The following is a 17,610-nucleotide window of genomic DNA, read 5'->3' as shown; positions in this document are numbered from 1 at the left end:
TAAAAGTAAGGATCTTGAGTTAAGAACAGTCAAAGAATGCCGATAAAGGAATGATTGACCAAAATGGGAAGAAGCTATAAAGGCTGAGTTAGATTCACTTGCAAAACGTGAAGTCTTTGGACCTGTTGATACATATGGGTATTTGTGAGAAAACGAAATGAGAAAAATGAAGTTGTACGCTACAAAGCTTGACTTGTGGCACAAGATTTTTCACAAAAGTCCGATATAGATTAGGAAGAAATATATTCTCCTGTAGTGGATGTAATAGCATTGCGTTATTTTGTCAGTTTATTTGCATACCATAAATTACATATGCATTTAATGGATGTGGTAACAGCCTACTTATATGCATCATTAGATCGTGATATGTATATGAAAATCCCTGAAAGATTAAAGATATCTAAATCATCCAATGAATACAGGGGGTTATACTCAGTCAAATCGCAAAGACCTTTATATGATCTAAATCAATTTGGACGAATGTGGTATAATCATATTACTAAGTATCTAGCCAAAAATGAATTCAAGAATGATGATATCTGCCCATGTGTTTTCATAAAAAATCTGCATCTGGATTTATTGCTGTGTACGTTGATAATTTAAATATTATTGGAACTCCTGAAGAGACTTCAACAACTATAAAAGCTCTAAAAGAAGAGTTTGAGATGAAAAATCTTGAAAAGATTAAATTTTGTCTCGGCCTGCAGATCGAACATACAACAAATGAGATCTTTATTCATCAAACAACATATATAGAAAAGATTTTGAAGAGATTTTAGATGGATAAGTCACATCTAATATGTACCTTAATGATCGTAAGGTCTTTGAATGTGGAAAAATATCAATTTCGTCCTAAAAAAGAAAATGAAGATATTCTTAATCCTGAAGTACCATATCTTAGTGCCATTGGAGCGCTAATGTATCTTGTTAATAATGCACGACCTAATATATCATTTGCGGTGAATTTACTAGCAAGGTATAGTTCCTCTCCAACCAGAAGACATTGGAATGGAATCAAACAAATATTTCGATATCTTCATGGAACGGTTGATATGGGGTTGTTTTATCCATATGGATCCAAGTCACAATTAGTTGGCTATGTAGATGCAGGATACTTGTTTGATCCACACAAAGAGAGATCTCAAACAGGATACTTGTTCACATATGGTGGTACAGCTATATCATGGAGGTCCACAAAACAGACAATTGCAGCAGCATCCTCTAATCATGCTAAAATACTAGCGATATATGAAGCCAGTCGCGATTGTTTTTGGCTTAGGAGTTTGATCTAATATATTCTGTCATCATATGTACTGATTGATCATAAGATAGCTCCAATTGTTCTATTTGAAGATAATACAGCATGTGTTGCGCAACTTAAAAGTGATACATCAAAGGTGATAGAACAAAGCATATTTCTCCCAAATTCTTCTTCACTCATGATCTTCAAAATCAAGGAACAATTGATGTCCAACAGATCCGTTCAAGCGATAATTTGGCAGATTTATTTACAAAGTCACTTCCAAAATCCTCCTTTGAAAAATTGGTACATTAGATTAGGATGCGCCGATTTCGAGATATTAAATGATGTCGACAAGAGGGGGAGATTGTACTCTTTTTTCCTTGATCAGGTTTTTTTTCTACTGGGTTTTTCTTGACAAGGTTTTTAATAAGGTAGTCCCCATCAAAGGATGTTGTACTCTTTTTCCTTTACTAAAGTTTTTTCCGATTGAATTTTTCTTCAGTAAAATTTTAACAAGGTATAATCTTAAATGGTTATCAAAGGAGAAGTGTTGTGATAAAGATGATGATGTGGATGCCCATTTATTATGGGCGGCTCACATTCTCAAAAATGAATGATATTACAGAGGTATTGAAAAAGTAAGCATTTTACCGCTATAAATAGTGAAATGTAGTTTTATATACGTACACACAGAAGCAATAAAATACTCCTCTCTTCATGTATATAGTATAAATTTCTTTCTTTTCTCTATCTCTCAGTAAGTATAAGCTGCAACCTATGAAGCATGGACACTTCGCTGAATTGTCGTGTATGTATGTCGGACACGATACTCACTGACACTCGTCCGACACGCGTGTCTGCTGTGTCCAACCGTATCTTAATAAAAAGCAAAAAAATTCTTCTCCGAATATGATTGGACACACCTAAATACCATCACGTGTTAACGTGTCCAGTCTTATTCTTAACATATATTCTTGAAATAAATTTAGATATAGTATATATTATTATTTATTAAAATAAAAAATATTTTAAATACTTGATATAATTAAAATAAGACATTAAAAATAAGGGGTGAAAACTCAGGTGCAGTCAATTTCATGTGAAGTTGATAGTTGAGAGCTGTTAGATGACAATTCAGTCAAATCTGTCAAATTATTTAACGGTTTTCAACTATCAACTTCACATGAAATAGACTGCACTTGAGTTTTCACTTAAAAATAATTAAAAAATTAATTTATATTTTAATATCAATAAAATATCAAAATATCATTACGATTTATCTAAAAAAATACTTTATATTTTATATGTATGTGTGTCCTGGTGTCTTATAAGATTTTAAAATTCGCGTGTCGGCGTGTCTCGTGTCGTGTCCCGTATCCGTGCATCATAAGCTGCAACATATATAATATCAGTAAATATATATAAATTACTTTTATTATAGTAAGATAAGAGTATTGGTGAACATTAATTCTAGAGTTTTTTATTTATATTTATATTTTATATTTATTTTTTTCCTTATTTATATATTATTATATTCTACAATAGTATAACCTAATTTTTGAACTCCAAAATTAAAATTTTGTTATTTTAGGCTGCATTTTTTTTATAGAGACAGGACACTGAGAATCTGAGACATGGACACTGAGACATAAAATCATGTTTGACAGAGAAAATATAGATAGAGACTGTGTGTCCAAAGACACTAAATTAGTGTATTTTGTGTCCATTCTGATAGGAAGGACACGAGACACTAACAAGGAATACAACTTATTTTTCATTCTTTTTTTCATTATTTTTGTTAATTTTTCATAATTATATTTTTTTATTATTATATTTTTTATTTCAAATATTTTGAATGAAAAAAAATGAGAATAAATTAGATTTTTATAATTTGTTCTAATTTATCACAAAAAAAATACAAAAACACAAAAATTTGTATCTCTATCCATCAGTACTTATTCTGTCCTATTTTAAAAAACAAACGCAGCCTCACTGATTTTAACGGGACAACATTCTATTAATATTTATGTATTTTAAATTATATTAAAATTAATATGAGTCATATTTATAAAATTTTGAGTACTAAACCGAGACAATTAAAATTTTAATAACTAAATTAAAAATAGCCTGCAAAGTTTGCAGGAACCAAATTTAAAAAAAAAAAAAAAGTAAAAAAAGGGGAAATCTGAAATGCCATGGAGTTTTGAGCAGAAGAAGAAAAGTGATACAACTCGTTCAAAATCCATTCCTCCATTTCCGCACTTTGATTCACACATATTTCACTAACACTCGCACCACAGATCCGATCCATCACTACCACAACCCCAACACAATGCCCACTCTCTCGGAGACCTATGCCTGCGTCCCCACCACCGAGCGCGGCCGCGGCATCCTCATCTCCGGCGACCCCAAAACCAACAACTTCCTCTACTGCACCGCTCGCTCCGTCGTCATCCGCAACCTCGACAACCCCCTCAAAGTCTCCGTCTATGGCGAGCACGCCTATCCCGTCACCGTCGCCCGCTACTCTCCCAACGGCGAATGGATCGCCTCCGCCGACGTCTCCGGCACCATCCGAATCTGGGGAACACACAACGATTACGTTCTTAAGAACGAGTTTCGGGTTCTATCGGGTCGGATCGATGATCTCCAGTGGTCTGCCGACGGCATGAGGATCGTTGCCTGTGGTGATGGCAAGGGCAAGTCCTTCGTTCGCGCTTTCATGTATGTGTCTCTCTCATTCATCATTCTCGATCTGATTCTAATTTATTTTTATCGATCTATTTTTTTCTATTTGCTTAGTATCTAATTATGTTCCATTAATCAAACCTTTATATGTAATTAAAAAAGATAAAATGTTTGGTGACATAAGCACATGATGCTTGTAAATTGTAATGCGATCGTGGTAAGCTCGCACCAGTTGCATACAAACTTGTGTGTGGAGTGAGCAATACACACAGCGGGCACGCGCGCTTATTATAGTATTTGGTGATTGTATTGCCATTTGGTTTGGAATTTATTCTCTTCGAATAAATTGATTAGTTCACACTTGCTTTGGAGCTTTCAGATGAATAAAAGAAAGATGTAGTGCACGAGATCAGATATTCCACTCATGGAATTTGGGTCAGGGTAGATGTTCACGACTAAATGTTATATCTGAGTTATTTCTTTTGAAATTTAAAACAATTTTGGTAGAGACACATGAATAATTTTAAATTTATCAGTAATTTAACAGTAATTAGCATCTTCTGGGCTTCCAACGTTTCACCACCTTACCCCATTTTTCAATTTCATTTGTTTTGTAATTTCAAGGTGGGATTCGGGTTCTACTGTTGGTGACTTTGATGGCCATTCCCGGCGGGTTTTGAGTTGTGCATTTAAGCCAACAAGGCCATTCCGCATTGTCACTTGTGGAGAGGACTTTTTAGCCAATTTTTATGAAGGTCCACCATTCAAGTTCAACATGTCAATCAGGTAAGTATTATTTGCTATATGGCATTGCATATTTATCTTTCTTATTCAACAATAGATACATACTACAAGCTATCTATGAGCTTTTCCCTTCTTTATCATTTTCTCTTGGGTGCAGCACACACGAAAAATAATGCACATTATTAGTTATTTACATTTGATTTGAAAATAGTTCATAGTTTAACCATATTTTACTTTTTTTTTTTTTTTTGAGTTGAGTAGAACATAGTGATACTGTGTATTTATCTGCAGGGACCATTCGAATTTTGTCAACTGTGTTAGATATTCGCCAGATGGGAGCAAGTTTATTACAGTGAGCTCTGATAGGAAGGGAATTGTATATGAAGGAAAGACAGGGGCCAAACTTGCAGAGTTGCCTTCAGGGGATGGTCACAAGGGCAGCATATATGCTGCTAGTTGGAGTCCTGATAGCAAACAGGTCAGCTTTCAAGTTTACTCATTTTCTATTTTCCCTTTTCCCTCAGAACTGTGGTTTTAATGGTTAATGTTGTTTCCTTACGACTTGTCAAGCATTGTTAAGACTTAAGAGCTTAATCACTATATGTTGAATAGATTTTAATGGTGACACAAATGCTATTTATTTATTTATTTTTCTAATGACTTCTGCGCAATTGCCCATCTCAATAGAGTGTTTTGACGTTATGATTATGCTATTTGATTATATTTTAAATTTCATTACATTACAATCAATACCAGGTAGTAACTGTGTCTGCTGATAAGACTGCAAAAATATGGGACATTCTTGAGGATGGTAGTGCAAAGTTAAATAAGACTCTGTCTTTTACGGAAACTGGTGGAGTGGAAGACATGCTTGTTGGTTGCCTTTGGCAGAATGCTCATCTGATTACTGTCTCTCTTGGTGGCACCATTAACTTATATGACGCTAAGGATCTAGATAAAAGCCCTTTATCCTTATCTGGCCACATGAAGAATGTTACTGTTTTGAATCTGCTTCACAGAAGTGAAAAGATGCTGTTGTCCAGCAGCTACGATGGAGTGATCATTAGATGGATTCCTGGCGTTGGGTATAGTGGTAAGTTTGAGAGTAAACAATTTGGATTAATCAAATTGTTAGCAGCTGGCGAAGAAGAAATTATTACTGCTGGATTTGACAACAAGGTAACAGCTTTGCACCATTAAAAATATCATCAATATTTCTTCAAACACTGAGATTTTACCTGTGATAAGCTTAATAACCAATGAAACCAAGAACTAAAAGTAAATATTAACAGTTCTGCTATCAGCTAATGATCTAAGGTAGCGTTTGTTTTGAGGTATTGAGACAGAGACCGAGAGACTGAGACTCAGTATTATGTTTGTTGGTTCAGAGACTGGTACTAAAATTTCTGTCTCTGTCTCTAAAATTTCAGTATTTCAGTATTTCAGTACCTCCAAAAAGTAGGGATACAGGGGACTAAAATTTTTAGAGATGGAAACTGAAACTTTAATAACATTTTATACCTAAAATATCATCATTTTAATTAGTTAATTCCAATTTTACCCTTTGTACAAATTAAATTAGAGTTTCATTTTTGTTTCAATTTCTGTCTCCTATTTTGCACCAAACAAAATACTGGAATTTATTTTAATCTCTGTCTCTTAGTCTCAATCTTTCCGTCTCTGTCTCTCTACCAAACGCTACCTAAGTGTTGTAAAATTTAACTTTGTATTTTATTTCTTTTATCTTTACTCGAGAATAATACAAGCAAAATTGTTGACATCTTGATTTTGATAATTTAATCTGTTGAGGCAGCTGATCATCATTGGATGGTCAGACTTGTCACCAGCCAATTGTTTGTATATTTATTATTATTATTGAGCTTACTTTTGGTTCCAAAGCACGATGGTTATTGCCTTCAATTGATATGATATGAAATTCCATGGTATTAACTAAAGGTATCCAGAGTTCCTCTTCACGGGGATGATTTTGGTCCTGCTAAGCAAGTTGATATTGGAAGTCAGCCTAAGGATGTGAGTCTTGCAGTTAAAATCCCTGAACTTGCTCTCATTGCAATTGAATCTGGGGTTGTCTTACTCAAAGATTCAACAATTTTGTCAACTGTAAACCTGGGGTTTGTTGTGACTGCCTGTGCAATTTCACCTGATGGTAGTGAAGCAATTGTAGGCGGCCAAGATGGTAAGTTGCACATCTATTCTGTCTCAGGTGATACACTTACAGAAAAAAGTGTCCTTGAGAAGCACCGAGGTGCCATCAGTGTAATCCGATATTCTCCAGATGTTACCATGTTTGCATCTGCTGATTTGAATCGTGAAGCTGTTGTGTGGGATCATGAATCCAAAGAGGTAACTTGAGCCCAACATGATTACTGCTTCCTTAATCTGGCTTTATAAATATAACCAAAACATTTCTATTTCAGGTGAAACTTAATAACATGTTGTTTCACACTGCACGTATTAACTGCCTATCTTGGTCACCTGATAGCAGACTGATAGCTACCGGTTCACTTGATACATGCGTTATTATATATGAAATTGGAAAGCCAGCAGCAAGCCGCAGAACCATAAAAGGTGCTCATTTAGGTGGAGTTTATGGGTTAACTTTTGTTGATAATGACAGAGTTGCCAGTTCAGGCGAAGACGGTTGTATTCGTATGTGGACTTTAACTTCCGAGTAATCTTAGCTTCAGAACCTTCCCATACTTAATGCAGTTTGCGGTAAGAAATTCACAGTTCAGCTATCTTATGATCATATTCAGTATTCTGCAATGATTTTGGAGTGGTAAGGAGAGTTTAATCTGGGTGTATCATCCCCTCCTAGATTTCTAATAGGACTAGAAGTCGAGTCTATCCAAGCTAGATTTATATATGCAGATTGCATAGGCAACTCCTAAGAAATTAGAATTAACTCTTAGCAAAATACCATCATTAGTTGATGAATAGCACTTTTGGTTCGTTCATTTAGCTTAGACCAATCTTATTCCCTGTAGGTATTACAGTAGCAATCGAACTCCTGGCCTCAGTAATGGAGGGAACTCTTAATGGTTTGAGTAGCTATATATATATATAACACGAGGAGAGAGGATGGGAATGAATATTAACTTTTTAATTTTTTGGGACACAATATTAACTTACTTTAATCAACCTTGTCTATATCTTATTTATTTGCTACATAGTACATAGTATGCAAGTCATCATTAAAATTATGGTCTGAGTGCAGGAGATTGGCTTTCTTGTGTGGCAGATAAAGGTGAGCCCCCATATTGGAGAGAACAGTAGGGAGATGAAGACATAAGATAATGTCATTCTCATGGAGATGGAAGTGAGTCGCAGATGCTGTAGCATTACCATTGTTGTTTCTTCACTGTGTTTCCTTCTTAAGCCTATGGAATGGGCTTGAGAAATTCTCATCAGTTTTGTAATTTACGTAGAAAAGTCCGCATTACACACATTTCTAGACTAGACAGAGAGGCCTAATTCCATGAAACTAGACAGTTCTGCAAGTGTAGAGGTGAATTCAATTTGAATTTGAATTTGATTTTGTTTTCTGTATCTATTTGCAGTCTTTACTACTGATTAGTTGGCGCAGCAAGATCTTCTGTTTCAACGTTCTATAATACTACAACTCTAACGGTAAGAATAAGATGCGTTGAAATGGTACATGACCCCTGGTCAAAAGTCAAAACTCGTCAACATACCACTTAAAATCCAGTTAAACTTTTTCTTTTCTTGGGCACAATAAAACAAGTTCTAAATTATACTAAAACTCTTGAAAGTTAATTTTGTCGAGTGTTTTTAAAAAGATCTACTCTTTTCGGACAAGTTCTAAGAAAACTCTGTTTTCTCTTTTGAAAAGTTATAATGTGATCCCTCCCTGTGTCGCCATATAGAGAGAGAGAGAGAGAGAGAGAGAACTCTTAATTGGCGCTGATTTCTAGAAAAGTAAGGTTGGTATGGTATTGGGGCAAGGTTCTTAATTGAGAGCTGAGAAGAATAAGGATTTGGACTAGCAAGAAGATATTTATCAAACAACATTCAAATGTTTGTACATTCTGAGAACAGTTCCAGTGAGTGAAAAAGTGTGTTTTTCTCATGTCATTGTTGTCCCCCTCCCTGGCCCCCCAAACTTTATGGAGTAACCACTAGCCATCAAGTTATAATTCAGCATTTCAGCCTAGCGTTGCCCCAAAAATAAATAAATATTCATCTTTTCAAATTTTACAGTAATCTAGCTCAAAACAAATTGAACAGTACAAGACAATGGTTTATGCGTATGACAACCCCATTCCACTGAATGATTATTATTTATTTCTCTTTTTCATGGATTCCCCTTGTCTTGAGGGTACTGTTCTGTATTTCTTACAATCTTTTATACCAAACCAACCCTTCTACCAAACTGCTCGTATTTTTTTTTTATTTTTACATGTTTGTTCACCTTCCTTCATTGACCTCAAAACAGCTTGAGCTTTTTCATCCACGAATTATACCATACACAGTTGCTCCACGTACCAATATTCCAAAAGGGGCCCCTTTTATCGGATATTGTAAAGGGAAATCTCTTTTTTATAGACATATATTCTTCAACGGACCTTAAGTCCTTAACACAAACACAATTCTTATTTTGAAAATTTGAAGTGGCTATTTAGTATTTACTTTACAACATGCTTTATCCCTTGACCCCCCAAATTTGATGAGTACTAGATATATTGGCAAAAGTAGCTGTTCTAAAATCCAATGCTGTGTTTCAACTTTCAAGCTCCTTTTTTCCTAATTAGAAAAAGAAAAAGAAAAAAGGGTATGCTCAACTAATATAGTGCATGTGGTTTGGGTGTGCATATGAGCATCATGTGTGCATAATTAGCATAACTAGCTTAACAAATATTATATTGTATTACTATTATCATATCACAAAGCTTCAAGTTGCAATGTGGTCCTGTCGGTTACAGCATTACAAGATTACACACGTGACATACGCGTGCTTACCCACCTTATGTTTGCACAATACAATATTGAAAATTCAGAGAGCTATGAACATTGTCAACCCAACTGTTCCTACACACACTGTCATCATGTCTTCTTTGTGCACGGAAAAAAGTAACTCATGTCACCTTTGTCTATTTTGAGAATATCCCTATTAATGTTCTAATCCAATATAATAAAACTAGACCCATTTCTTAATGTATCCCAGACCCCAAAGTTAGGCTTATTAATTATATATTTAGCATCTAAGTTGGGAATTAGGATAAACTCAGAGGATATTCATTCATCAATTCCAAATAGTACTAAATACATTGATATGATGAAGTTAGTCATGAGATAGAACAAGCCACAAGACATGTATGTCTTTTCTTAAAAAAATAAAAATAAAAAAGGCAAACATAATCTTCTCAACTACTACACAGGACACTGATATGACTCAGTCACACATCCATGATCCTCCACCACCAAACACACACATCTGCCACACCCAAATCACACACGGTCAAACTCTATACTAGTTGGAACACAAAGGTCAAATAACATGCCTTGTTCCTCTTTTTCCTTTTTCTTTTTTCAACCTTTCTGGCTCTACACAATCCTATTACATTATGGAACAACTACTAGTATTGTCATCACTGAACATATGTGCTGCAGAGTTATCATCAGTTGCTGGACACTGGTGTGGGTAATAATTAGGCAAAGCATAAGAGTAATTTGCAGGGCTGTAGTTATTACTATGGTTGTAGTAATAGCCAGTGTTGGGAGGAACAAACGGGGATCTGTGATACATCATCTGAGGTTGTTGCTGCATGGCTTGTCTTGCCTGCATGTTCATGTTCATCATTAATGGGGATGGAGATGGGTGGTTATTGAAGCCATTCATGTTCATTAGCAGTGATGATGGGTATTGGCCGGTAGAAAAAGCACCATTTGGGAGAACAGCAGCTGTAGAACCTGGAGCCATGTTGTTAGACAGAACAGGAAATCCACCCAAACCATTGGAATTTGCCCCAAGAACAGTGGCATTGCCAACATTATTAGCAACATTGTTGTTATTATTCCCATTGAAACCAGCTAGATTCATCATTGCACCAATGTCACTAGCCCTTTTGGCTTCTCCAAGATTGAGTCCTTCACCACCCCCCATGTGGCCATTGTTCAATTTCAGTGCTGCCATGGTTTTCTGATCAAGAACACCACCATGACCATCCTTAAGTCCCATGTTATTACCAGGTCCTCCCTTTTTACCAACATTGTTGTTATTGCCAGCATTGTTGTTCATTTTAACATTGTTGGAACCACCAGAAATTGCTCCAACACCTTTCTTCAAGTTGTTTGCTTCTGCTGCTGCTGCTGCTGCTGCCTGCTGCCTCAGCAAATGAAGTTGGTTGGCTTTTTCCCTAATGAATCGCATCTCTTCGTCATCGTCTTTGTCCTCATCATCGTAGTCGTAGTAATCATCATCCTCTTCAGAACTAAAGGCAGATGGGAACTTCTGCTGCTGATTCTTGAAGGCCTCAAGACCCTTCACCAGTCCTTGCTGCTTTTGCCCCCCTTTGTTCTTGTCATCTTTGACAATATTGTTGTTGTTCTTCTGCTTTGGATTCTGATTTGTTTTCTGCTGAGACCATGGCTCAGCATATTTGCCAGCTCTGACCAGTTTCTTAATCAAAGTTGCAGCATCCACACTTCCTGAAACTGTTACTTTCTGCTGATCTGCATCTATTTGAACTTGGTAGACACCTGTAGAGACCAAAACTATTATTCCAAAATTTCATATTAACCAAAAGAACAACTCCAAAATATTATGTCCACCTAGTAGGAAGTGTATAAAGATGCAAGTTACTCCACTTTTCAGAGCATTCCAAAGTGACACAAAGCTTAAATTGTTAACCATTTGTAAGAGCACTTCAAATTGATTATTATATAGCTTAACTTTACACCTCTCTACATTTAATACACCAAGGTAAACTAAGACAGGCAAAGACAATTTTCGCTTTCAGTTTTACTATTATTTCCATAACTCCCAATAGAGTTGCCTTTGGAAGTGAGTAAATAATATTCCCACACTCAGTTTGATTATGATTAATAAACTATAAAATGTGCTATATAAGAAATATTTACCCAATGCTTTATGGACCGTACATCTTATCCTCAAGAATGAGGATAGTGAGAGCAATGTGAGTAAATAGTAAGGACAAGACAGAATATGGGAAATACTAAAAGAGATGAAAAGAAAGTGAGTGAGTGTGAGACCTTCAATTCTCTGAAGGAGTTTCTTCACTTTCTGCTTACACCCATCACAGTGAATGTTCACTTTGAGAACACAAGTCTGTAGATGTTAAAAATAAAAAATAAAAAGCAACAAAAGAAGAAAATAAATAAATAAGTAAAGATTCCTGAGGAAAAGACCAATGCCAAACTTTGCAGTGTTGATAGGAAACTAAAAACTAGAATAAAAAGGAAAGGGGGCATAAAAATGAACGAAAAGAGGTTCTCTCAAAAGACAGAAAGCATGTGAATGAATGGAATGGAGAAAGACCTGGATTTTAAGGAGCTTAAAGTCTTCTTCTTTAGTCATTTCTTCAGTGCTGTTTGCAATGAAACAAGTTCCCTCTTTTCTCTCTCTAACCCCCACCACTACTTCTGTTTGCAACCAAAAAATAAGGTTAAGCAGCAGGAGCCTATTTCCAAAACCAAAAGGGGTTGTTGCATGTGAGTTTCTACAAACTTATAGATTCTATGTTCTCTCTCTCTCTCTCTCTCTACTAAGTTAAGTAGCTAAGAAGCTTAAAGCTAGTAGCCACTCTTGTTCACTTCTTTTCAGTTTTCTCTCTCAAAAGCAAACAAACAAAAAACATTGGCACATGGGACCTGGGACTCTCTCCCATCTATTAAAATAATAACCAAAAAAGGTTGCAATCTAAAGACATGAGTGAAGTAAAAAACTAAAAAGAATTGGAGCCAAACGCCAAGGAAAACAGTTAAACCACCAATAGAAAATTGAGAGAGAAAAAAAAGTCAAGGTGTCAAGTCAAGAACAAAAGAAAAGTTGGAACTCAAATAGTAAAAAAAAAAAAGAAAATAAGAAAAAAGATAGTAGGAGAGAGAGAGAATTGCGGGATAGCTCTGAGTTTCTGAAATGGATGTGATTTAACGTTAAATACTGAGTGAGAGACAATAAAAAGAAGAACAGCGACTTGACATGCCTATTTCATACTCTGTACCCTTTGTCACATCTTAAATCGTACTCTCGTGATGATATTTCATTCACTTAATTATGCTTAGCATTAATTAAAGCAATACAAATAACTCTATGTTCTGCTAATTCTATTAAATTGAAAAAAGTACAAATTAAAGCATGGTTGGTACTTGGTTGATATCATGCTTATTAGTTAGTTTTGAATGATGCTCCACCGACAGAACTTGTTCTTCTTCCAATTGAATGCAGAAATTTCTTAACATGTTCTAACTTCTAAGAAAAATCAAATTGTTACTGTTTGTAATCATTTATGAAAAATAAGTAAATAACCAGGGCAAGGTGAGTGACATGATATATCTATGAACGGTAAATAATGTAATATCAATGATGTTGTTACATTCAGGAACGGAGCTAGATGAAATATTAGAGGAGCCAAAAATATTTACACAATAAAATAAGATTAAAATAAAATTTTAAGAAAAGATAAACTAAAATTTATATATAATTTACATGTAAAAAATTAAAATTAGGAGAGTCATTATCCTTTTTTATGTAAGTAGCTTCGCCCCTGGTTACATTCCTCTATGATCATGTTACACTTTCTGATAAGATTTTAAGTCCAAGTTTATTCTCTATTCATATTCATTGCTTAAGCTCAAAAATAAAGATGTGCTAATAATAATAATAATAATAATAATAATAATAATCTATGCACTCAGCCACTCATCATCAATAGATCAGAAACAGTTCAATGATGATAGTCATCATGCAGGGCAAGAATCTCAATTAATTAAATTTTTATAGCTTCAGAAAAATAATGTTTTTTCTTTAATTAATTTTGCCTTGGAATGAATCTTAGAACTGTTATTATGATGTACGAATATTAGACACGTCAACACACAATTTTAAAATTTTACAATTATAGGTTCATATATATATATAATATAAAATATTTTTTTAAATAAATCATAATGATATTTTAATATTTTGTTGATATTAAAATATAAAATAATTTTTAAATTATTTTAATATATAATATTATATATTATTTTTAAAATCATTTCAACAATACTAAGAATAAGGCTTGACTTAAACATGTTAACATGTGATGGTCCAAACGTATTCGAAAAAGTTCTGATATCATATTATGAAATTACTCATCCCAAAAACTTAAACCGATGAAAAAATGTAACACTAATGGTTATATCTCTAATGTTACCCTAAACCTCTATTATATACATTGTACAACTATTCTATTAACTCCCTATACTTCCTCTTAATGAATATAATATTCAAAATGTATCCGACACACAAATACAATAACTCACTATAAAATGTCAGTGCTTAATATGTTATTATTAGTTTTCTTAGAACTTTCGTATGATATATATCAATCTTTTTAGTGTTAGAGTAATGATTTGTAAACACACAAATAAAGTTTTGTTAAATTAAATAATAAGGTATACTTAGGTGGTGATGATGACTTCACTAGTTATATAAGGATGGTGAAGAGTGAAGGAGCATCACCGTACATTGGAAGCAGTAGTCAATCCTTACTTTGCGATCTGTGTCTGAGACAAGTTATTCGCCATTGTCACGACTCGTTTGTCTTTCGGAATTGGGACTTACTTTGCTAATCATTCTCTACCAAATCAATCCATCGTTTTCCTACGCTGGACTTTGATGACACATATATATGTGACCAACTTTGAGACTGTTACCCTTACTTTGATTATATGCGTCACCATAATATATATAATCTTTCCAACTTAGAACAAATATGTGACATAATCATAGTATTTAGATGGATCAACCATGCTGGAACTAGCAAATGATAGTGTTTCAAATGAGCATGTTATGTTAACAACTTTTTCACTCAAGTGAATATGGTCTTGTTCTGCTTTTTTTTTTTTGTATAATTTAATTTTTTATTTGTTTATATTTTGGTTAAATTTTATTAAAATAATTTTGTATTAATTTTGTTAGATTATTTTTTTTAATAATATTTGTTATATTAAATTTGTTATTTAGTTTTAGATTTTTAATTATAATTATTTGGTTGAGACGGTGCTTGAATTGTTGATGGTGGTGGTTTGGTTAATATAGTAACTGTGTAGTGGTGACACTTATAATAGTTTGCAATAAGGATAATATTAAAATTTTAATAAGATTGAGATTTGTGTGTTTTGTCCATTTTTTATTTTTATTTTTGAGATTTTGGTGGTATTTTTAAATAAGAGTAAAGTATTGTTTTGTTCTTAACGTTTGGGGTAAGTCATATTTATGTCCTTAACGTTTAAATCCTCCTATTTGTATCCCTAACATTTATAAAAATGATTCAATGTTATCCTACTATTAATTATACTAACAAATCAGATTATATTTTTCAATTATTCTCACTTAGATATATTCATTCTCAATTAGGTCTCACTTGGATGTGTTCGATTTTAATATTATACCCACTATTTGTGTATAGATTCAATTATGTCCCTAAAAGAGTGAATTATATAAATGTTGTAGGAATTAGTTTCAACTTTGATGAGTTATATTTCGGAGTGGATCGTCGATTCTATCTCAGACATTTGTATTCTAACTTCAAGAAGAGATTTTTAAAATTCAAACTAAAGCGCATATGATGTGTAATTGACGGCAGAATAATATTGAATCACTTTTACAAACGTTAGGGATACAAATATGACGATTTAAATGTTAGAGACACAAATAAGATTTATCCCAAACGTTGGAGACAAAAACGATACTTTACTCTTTAAATAATGTGAAGAGTTGGTGTGTTTTTTGTGTGTAGATTATCATAAATGTGGATTTTAAAATTTTTTTATGCCACAAATTTGAGGGGGTTAGATTTGTGGTTTTTAATTTTTTTTAAATGCAAATTTGAGGGTTAAATTTGCATGTTAGTGTTAAAAAATATTTTAAACCTACAAATCGGACTCTTCAATTTGTTTGAAAGCGAAAAAAATTTATCTCACCACAATTTTAATTTGTGCACTATGAAAATCTGACCTTACGATTTATCAAATTTGAGGGTCTAATTTGTTATTTAAACTAAAATAAAAAATTTTAAATTTATATAAAAAAAAATACACCAATTAACTATGATACTGAATTATACATCATTTTTTTAATTTTAAAAAAATTAGCCTGTCTTGTACTTAAATACTAAACAAGTTAAAAAAATTTGTGTTTGTGTCTATATCTCTATGTTTATGTTTCAAAATAAACACAAAACAAACATAACTTTATATTCACGTACTTGAATTTTTATGCACCTTTTTATTGTGTGTATGTTTTATTTTCAATTCATAGTTTGAGAATCATGGACGCTAAAGTAGATGAATAATAATGTTAATAAGTCAAAGGGTATATTTAGTTTAATGTTTGAGTTACAAAACGCACGTTAGTAATTATCAGAAATAAAAATAATAAAATTTTTTAATTGTGATATAAAAAATTTTTTAATCATTACACATGAAATTTTTTAATCAATTAAAAGTTATCAAAAACAAAAAAAATATCAAAATTCTTTGAAAATAACACAAAAAAATTTTAACTATAACATAAAAAAATTTAACCAATTAAAAATTATCAAAAATAAAATAACATCAAAATTTTTTAATCATAGCGTAAAAAATTTTTTAATTACAACAGAAAATACAAAAAATAAATTTTAATAAAACAAAACAACACATAAATTTCGTAAAAGTAATACAGAAATCTCAATAGGATGAACAAAATATAAAAAATAAATCTCTAGTGGTCAAAATATATAAATAACAGAAAAAAAATTTTTATGACACAATATCTATGACAAAATATATAACATTCTATGACAAATAAATATATATGTTGTTTTCTCTTAATTTATATATCTATTTTTTATTCCTTTAAATTTTTGAATTGATGATAAATAATTTGTTCATCATAAAAATGTATCATGAGTTTTATTTTTTTTTGTTATTATTTTTTTAGTGAAAGAGAAAAAACAAAATAAAAAAAATGCAGGATAATAATGTAAAAAAAGACAAAGGTGAAAGAAAAGAAGAAAAAGGGAGACAAAGAAGACGCAAACAAAGAAAGAAAAGGCTATGCAGATTAAGATTGTATACAAGAAAAAAAATACGTGTATGCAAGTGTAATTTGATTCAACTTAGTTTAAAAATTATTATATTATGTTTGGTTGCAGAGAAAATGAATAAAAAAAATTGAATGAAAAATAATATTTTTTTGTTTGATTATCAAAGAAAATAGGAAGTAAAAAAAATTTGTGTATCCTACTAATCAAATTTTCTTTTGATCACAAGTAAGAAAATAAGAAAGAAAATGCTATATTTTTGTATTTCTAATACTATCCTTAGTTATATTATTATTAACAATTATTAATATAAATTTAGTTTTAATATATTATTATAATAGAGATTTATATTTAAATATTATATGTATTAAATAAATAATTTAAATCAAATATATAAAATTATAATATTTATAAAATGTAACAAAATATAAATAAATAAAAATATTTATACTTTATCAAAAGTATTGATATAATTTTATACTATTTTTTATTTATCCAAATAACATATAAATAATTATTTTTTTCTTATTTTTTTTTCATTTTCTTTTTTACATCCAAACAGGTTTAGGCTCACTTTTGGATATGCAGATTCTGTGTGTGTTGTGCATAGATATGGAGGTAGATGGTGCTAGACATGAATGT

General features: G+C 32.4%; 2 protein-coding genes across 3 annotated transcripts; one reads left to right on the top strand and one right to left on the bottom strand.

The window, feature by feature from the left end:
• Nucleotides 1-3,337: 3,337 nt before the first annotated feature.
• On the top strand, nt 3,338-8,247 carry LOC112775430 (actin-interacting protein 1-2). 2 transcript variants are annotated; one of them, XM_025819035.3, is made up of 7 exons: nt 3,338-3,967; nt 4,556-4,717; nt 4,967-5,153; nt 5,432-5,854; nt 6,632-7,039; nt 7,114-7,411; nt 7,938-8,247. In XM_025819035.3, the coding sequence occupies exons 1-6, from the start codon at nt 3,576-3,578 to the stop codon at nt 7,369-7,371; spliced, it is 1,830 nt and encodes a 609-aa protein (XP_025674820.1). In that variant the 5' UTR covers nt 3,338-3,575; the 3' UTR covers nt 7,372-7,411; nt 7,938-8,247. The 2 variants fall into 2 exon arrangements, with proteins under 2 accessions (XP_025674820.1, XP_025674819.1); XM_025819034.3 differs by having other exon boundaries at nt 7,914-8,247.
• A 1,683-nt stretch (nt 8,248-9,930) lies between these two features.
• On the bottom strand, nt 9,931-13,036 carry LOC112776711 (heavy metal-associated isoprenylated plant protein 37). Its single transcript, XM_025820943.3, has 3 exons — nt 12,216-13,036; nt 11,930-12,005; nt 9,931-11,416 (listed from the first exon to the last, which is right to left on the bottom strand). The coding sequence occupies exons 1-3, from the start codon at nt 12,252-12,254 to the stop codon at nt 10,275-10,277; spliced, it is 1,257 nt and encodes a 418-aa protein (XP_025676728.1). The 5' UTR covers nt 12,255-13,036; the 3' UTR covers nt 9,931-10,274.
• Nucleotides 13,037-17,610: the final 4,574 nt, after the last annotated feature.

Source organism: Arachis hypogaea, chromosome 19, assembly GCF_003086295.3.
Source record: "Arachis hypogaea cultivar Tifrunner chromosome 19, arahy.Tifrunner.gnm2.J5K5, whole genome shotgun sequence".
Lineage (NCBI taxonomy): Eukaryota > Viridiplantae > Streptophyta > Magnoliopsida > Fabales > Fabaceae > Arachis > Arachis hypogaea.
The sequence above is the reverse complement of the archived record's forward strand: the minus strand, read 5'-3'. Positions and strand labels throughout refer to the sequence as shown.

What these genes read in the sequence shown, in the direction of transcription:
- LOC112775430 (XM_025819035.3), top strand. Translation starts at nt 3,576, where the DNA reads ATGCCCACTCTCTCGGAGACCTATGCCTGCGTCCCCACCACCGAGCGC. An exon ending in GGAGTCCTGATAGCAAACAG is followed by an intron (nt 5,154 to 5,431) that starts GTCAGCTTTCAA and finishes AATCAATACCAG; the next exon opens with GTAGTAACTGTGTCTGCTGA. An exon ending in GGGATCATGAATCCAAAGAG is followed by an intron (nt 7,040 to 7,113) that starts GTAACTTGAGCC and finishes TTTCTATTTCAG; the next exon opens with GTGAAACTTAATAACATGTT.
- LOC112776711 (XM_025820943.3), bottom strand. Translation starts at nt 12,254, where the DNA reads ATGACTAAAGAAGAAGACTTTAAGCTCCTTAAAATCCAG. An exon ending in TTAAGCTCCTTAAAATCCAG is followed by an intron (nt 12,006 to 12,215) that starts GTCTTTCTCCAT and finishes TAACATCTACAG; the next exon opens with ACTTGTGTTCTCAAAGTGAA. An exon ending in ACTCCTTCAGAGAATTGAAG is followed by an intron (nt 11,417 to 11,929) that starts GTCTCACACTCA and finishes TGGTCTCTACAG; the next exon opens with GTGTCTACCAAGTTCAAATA.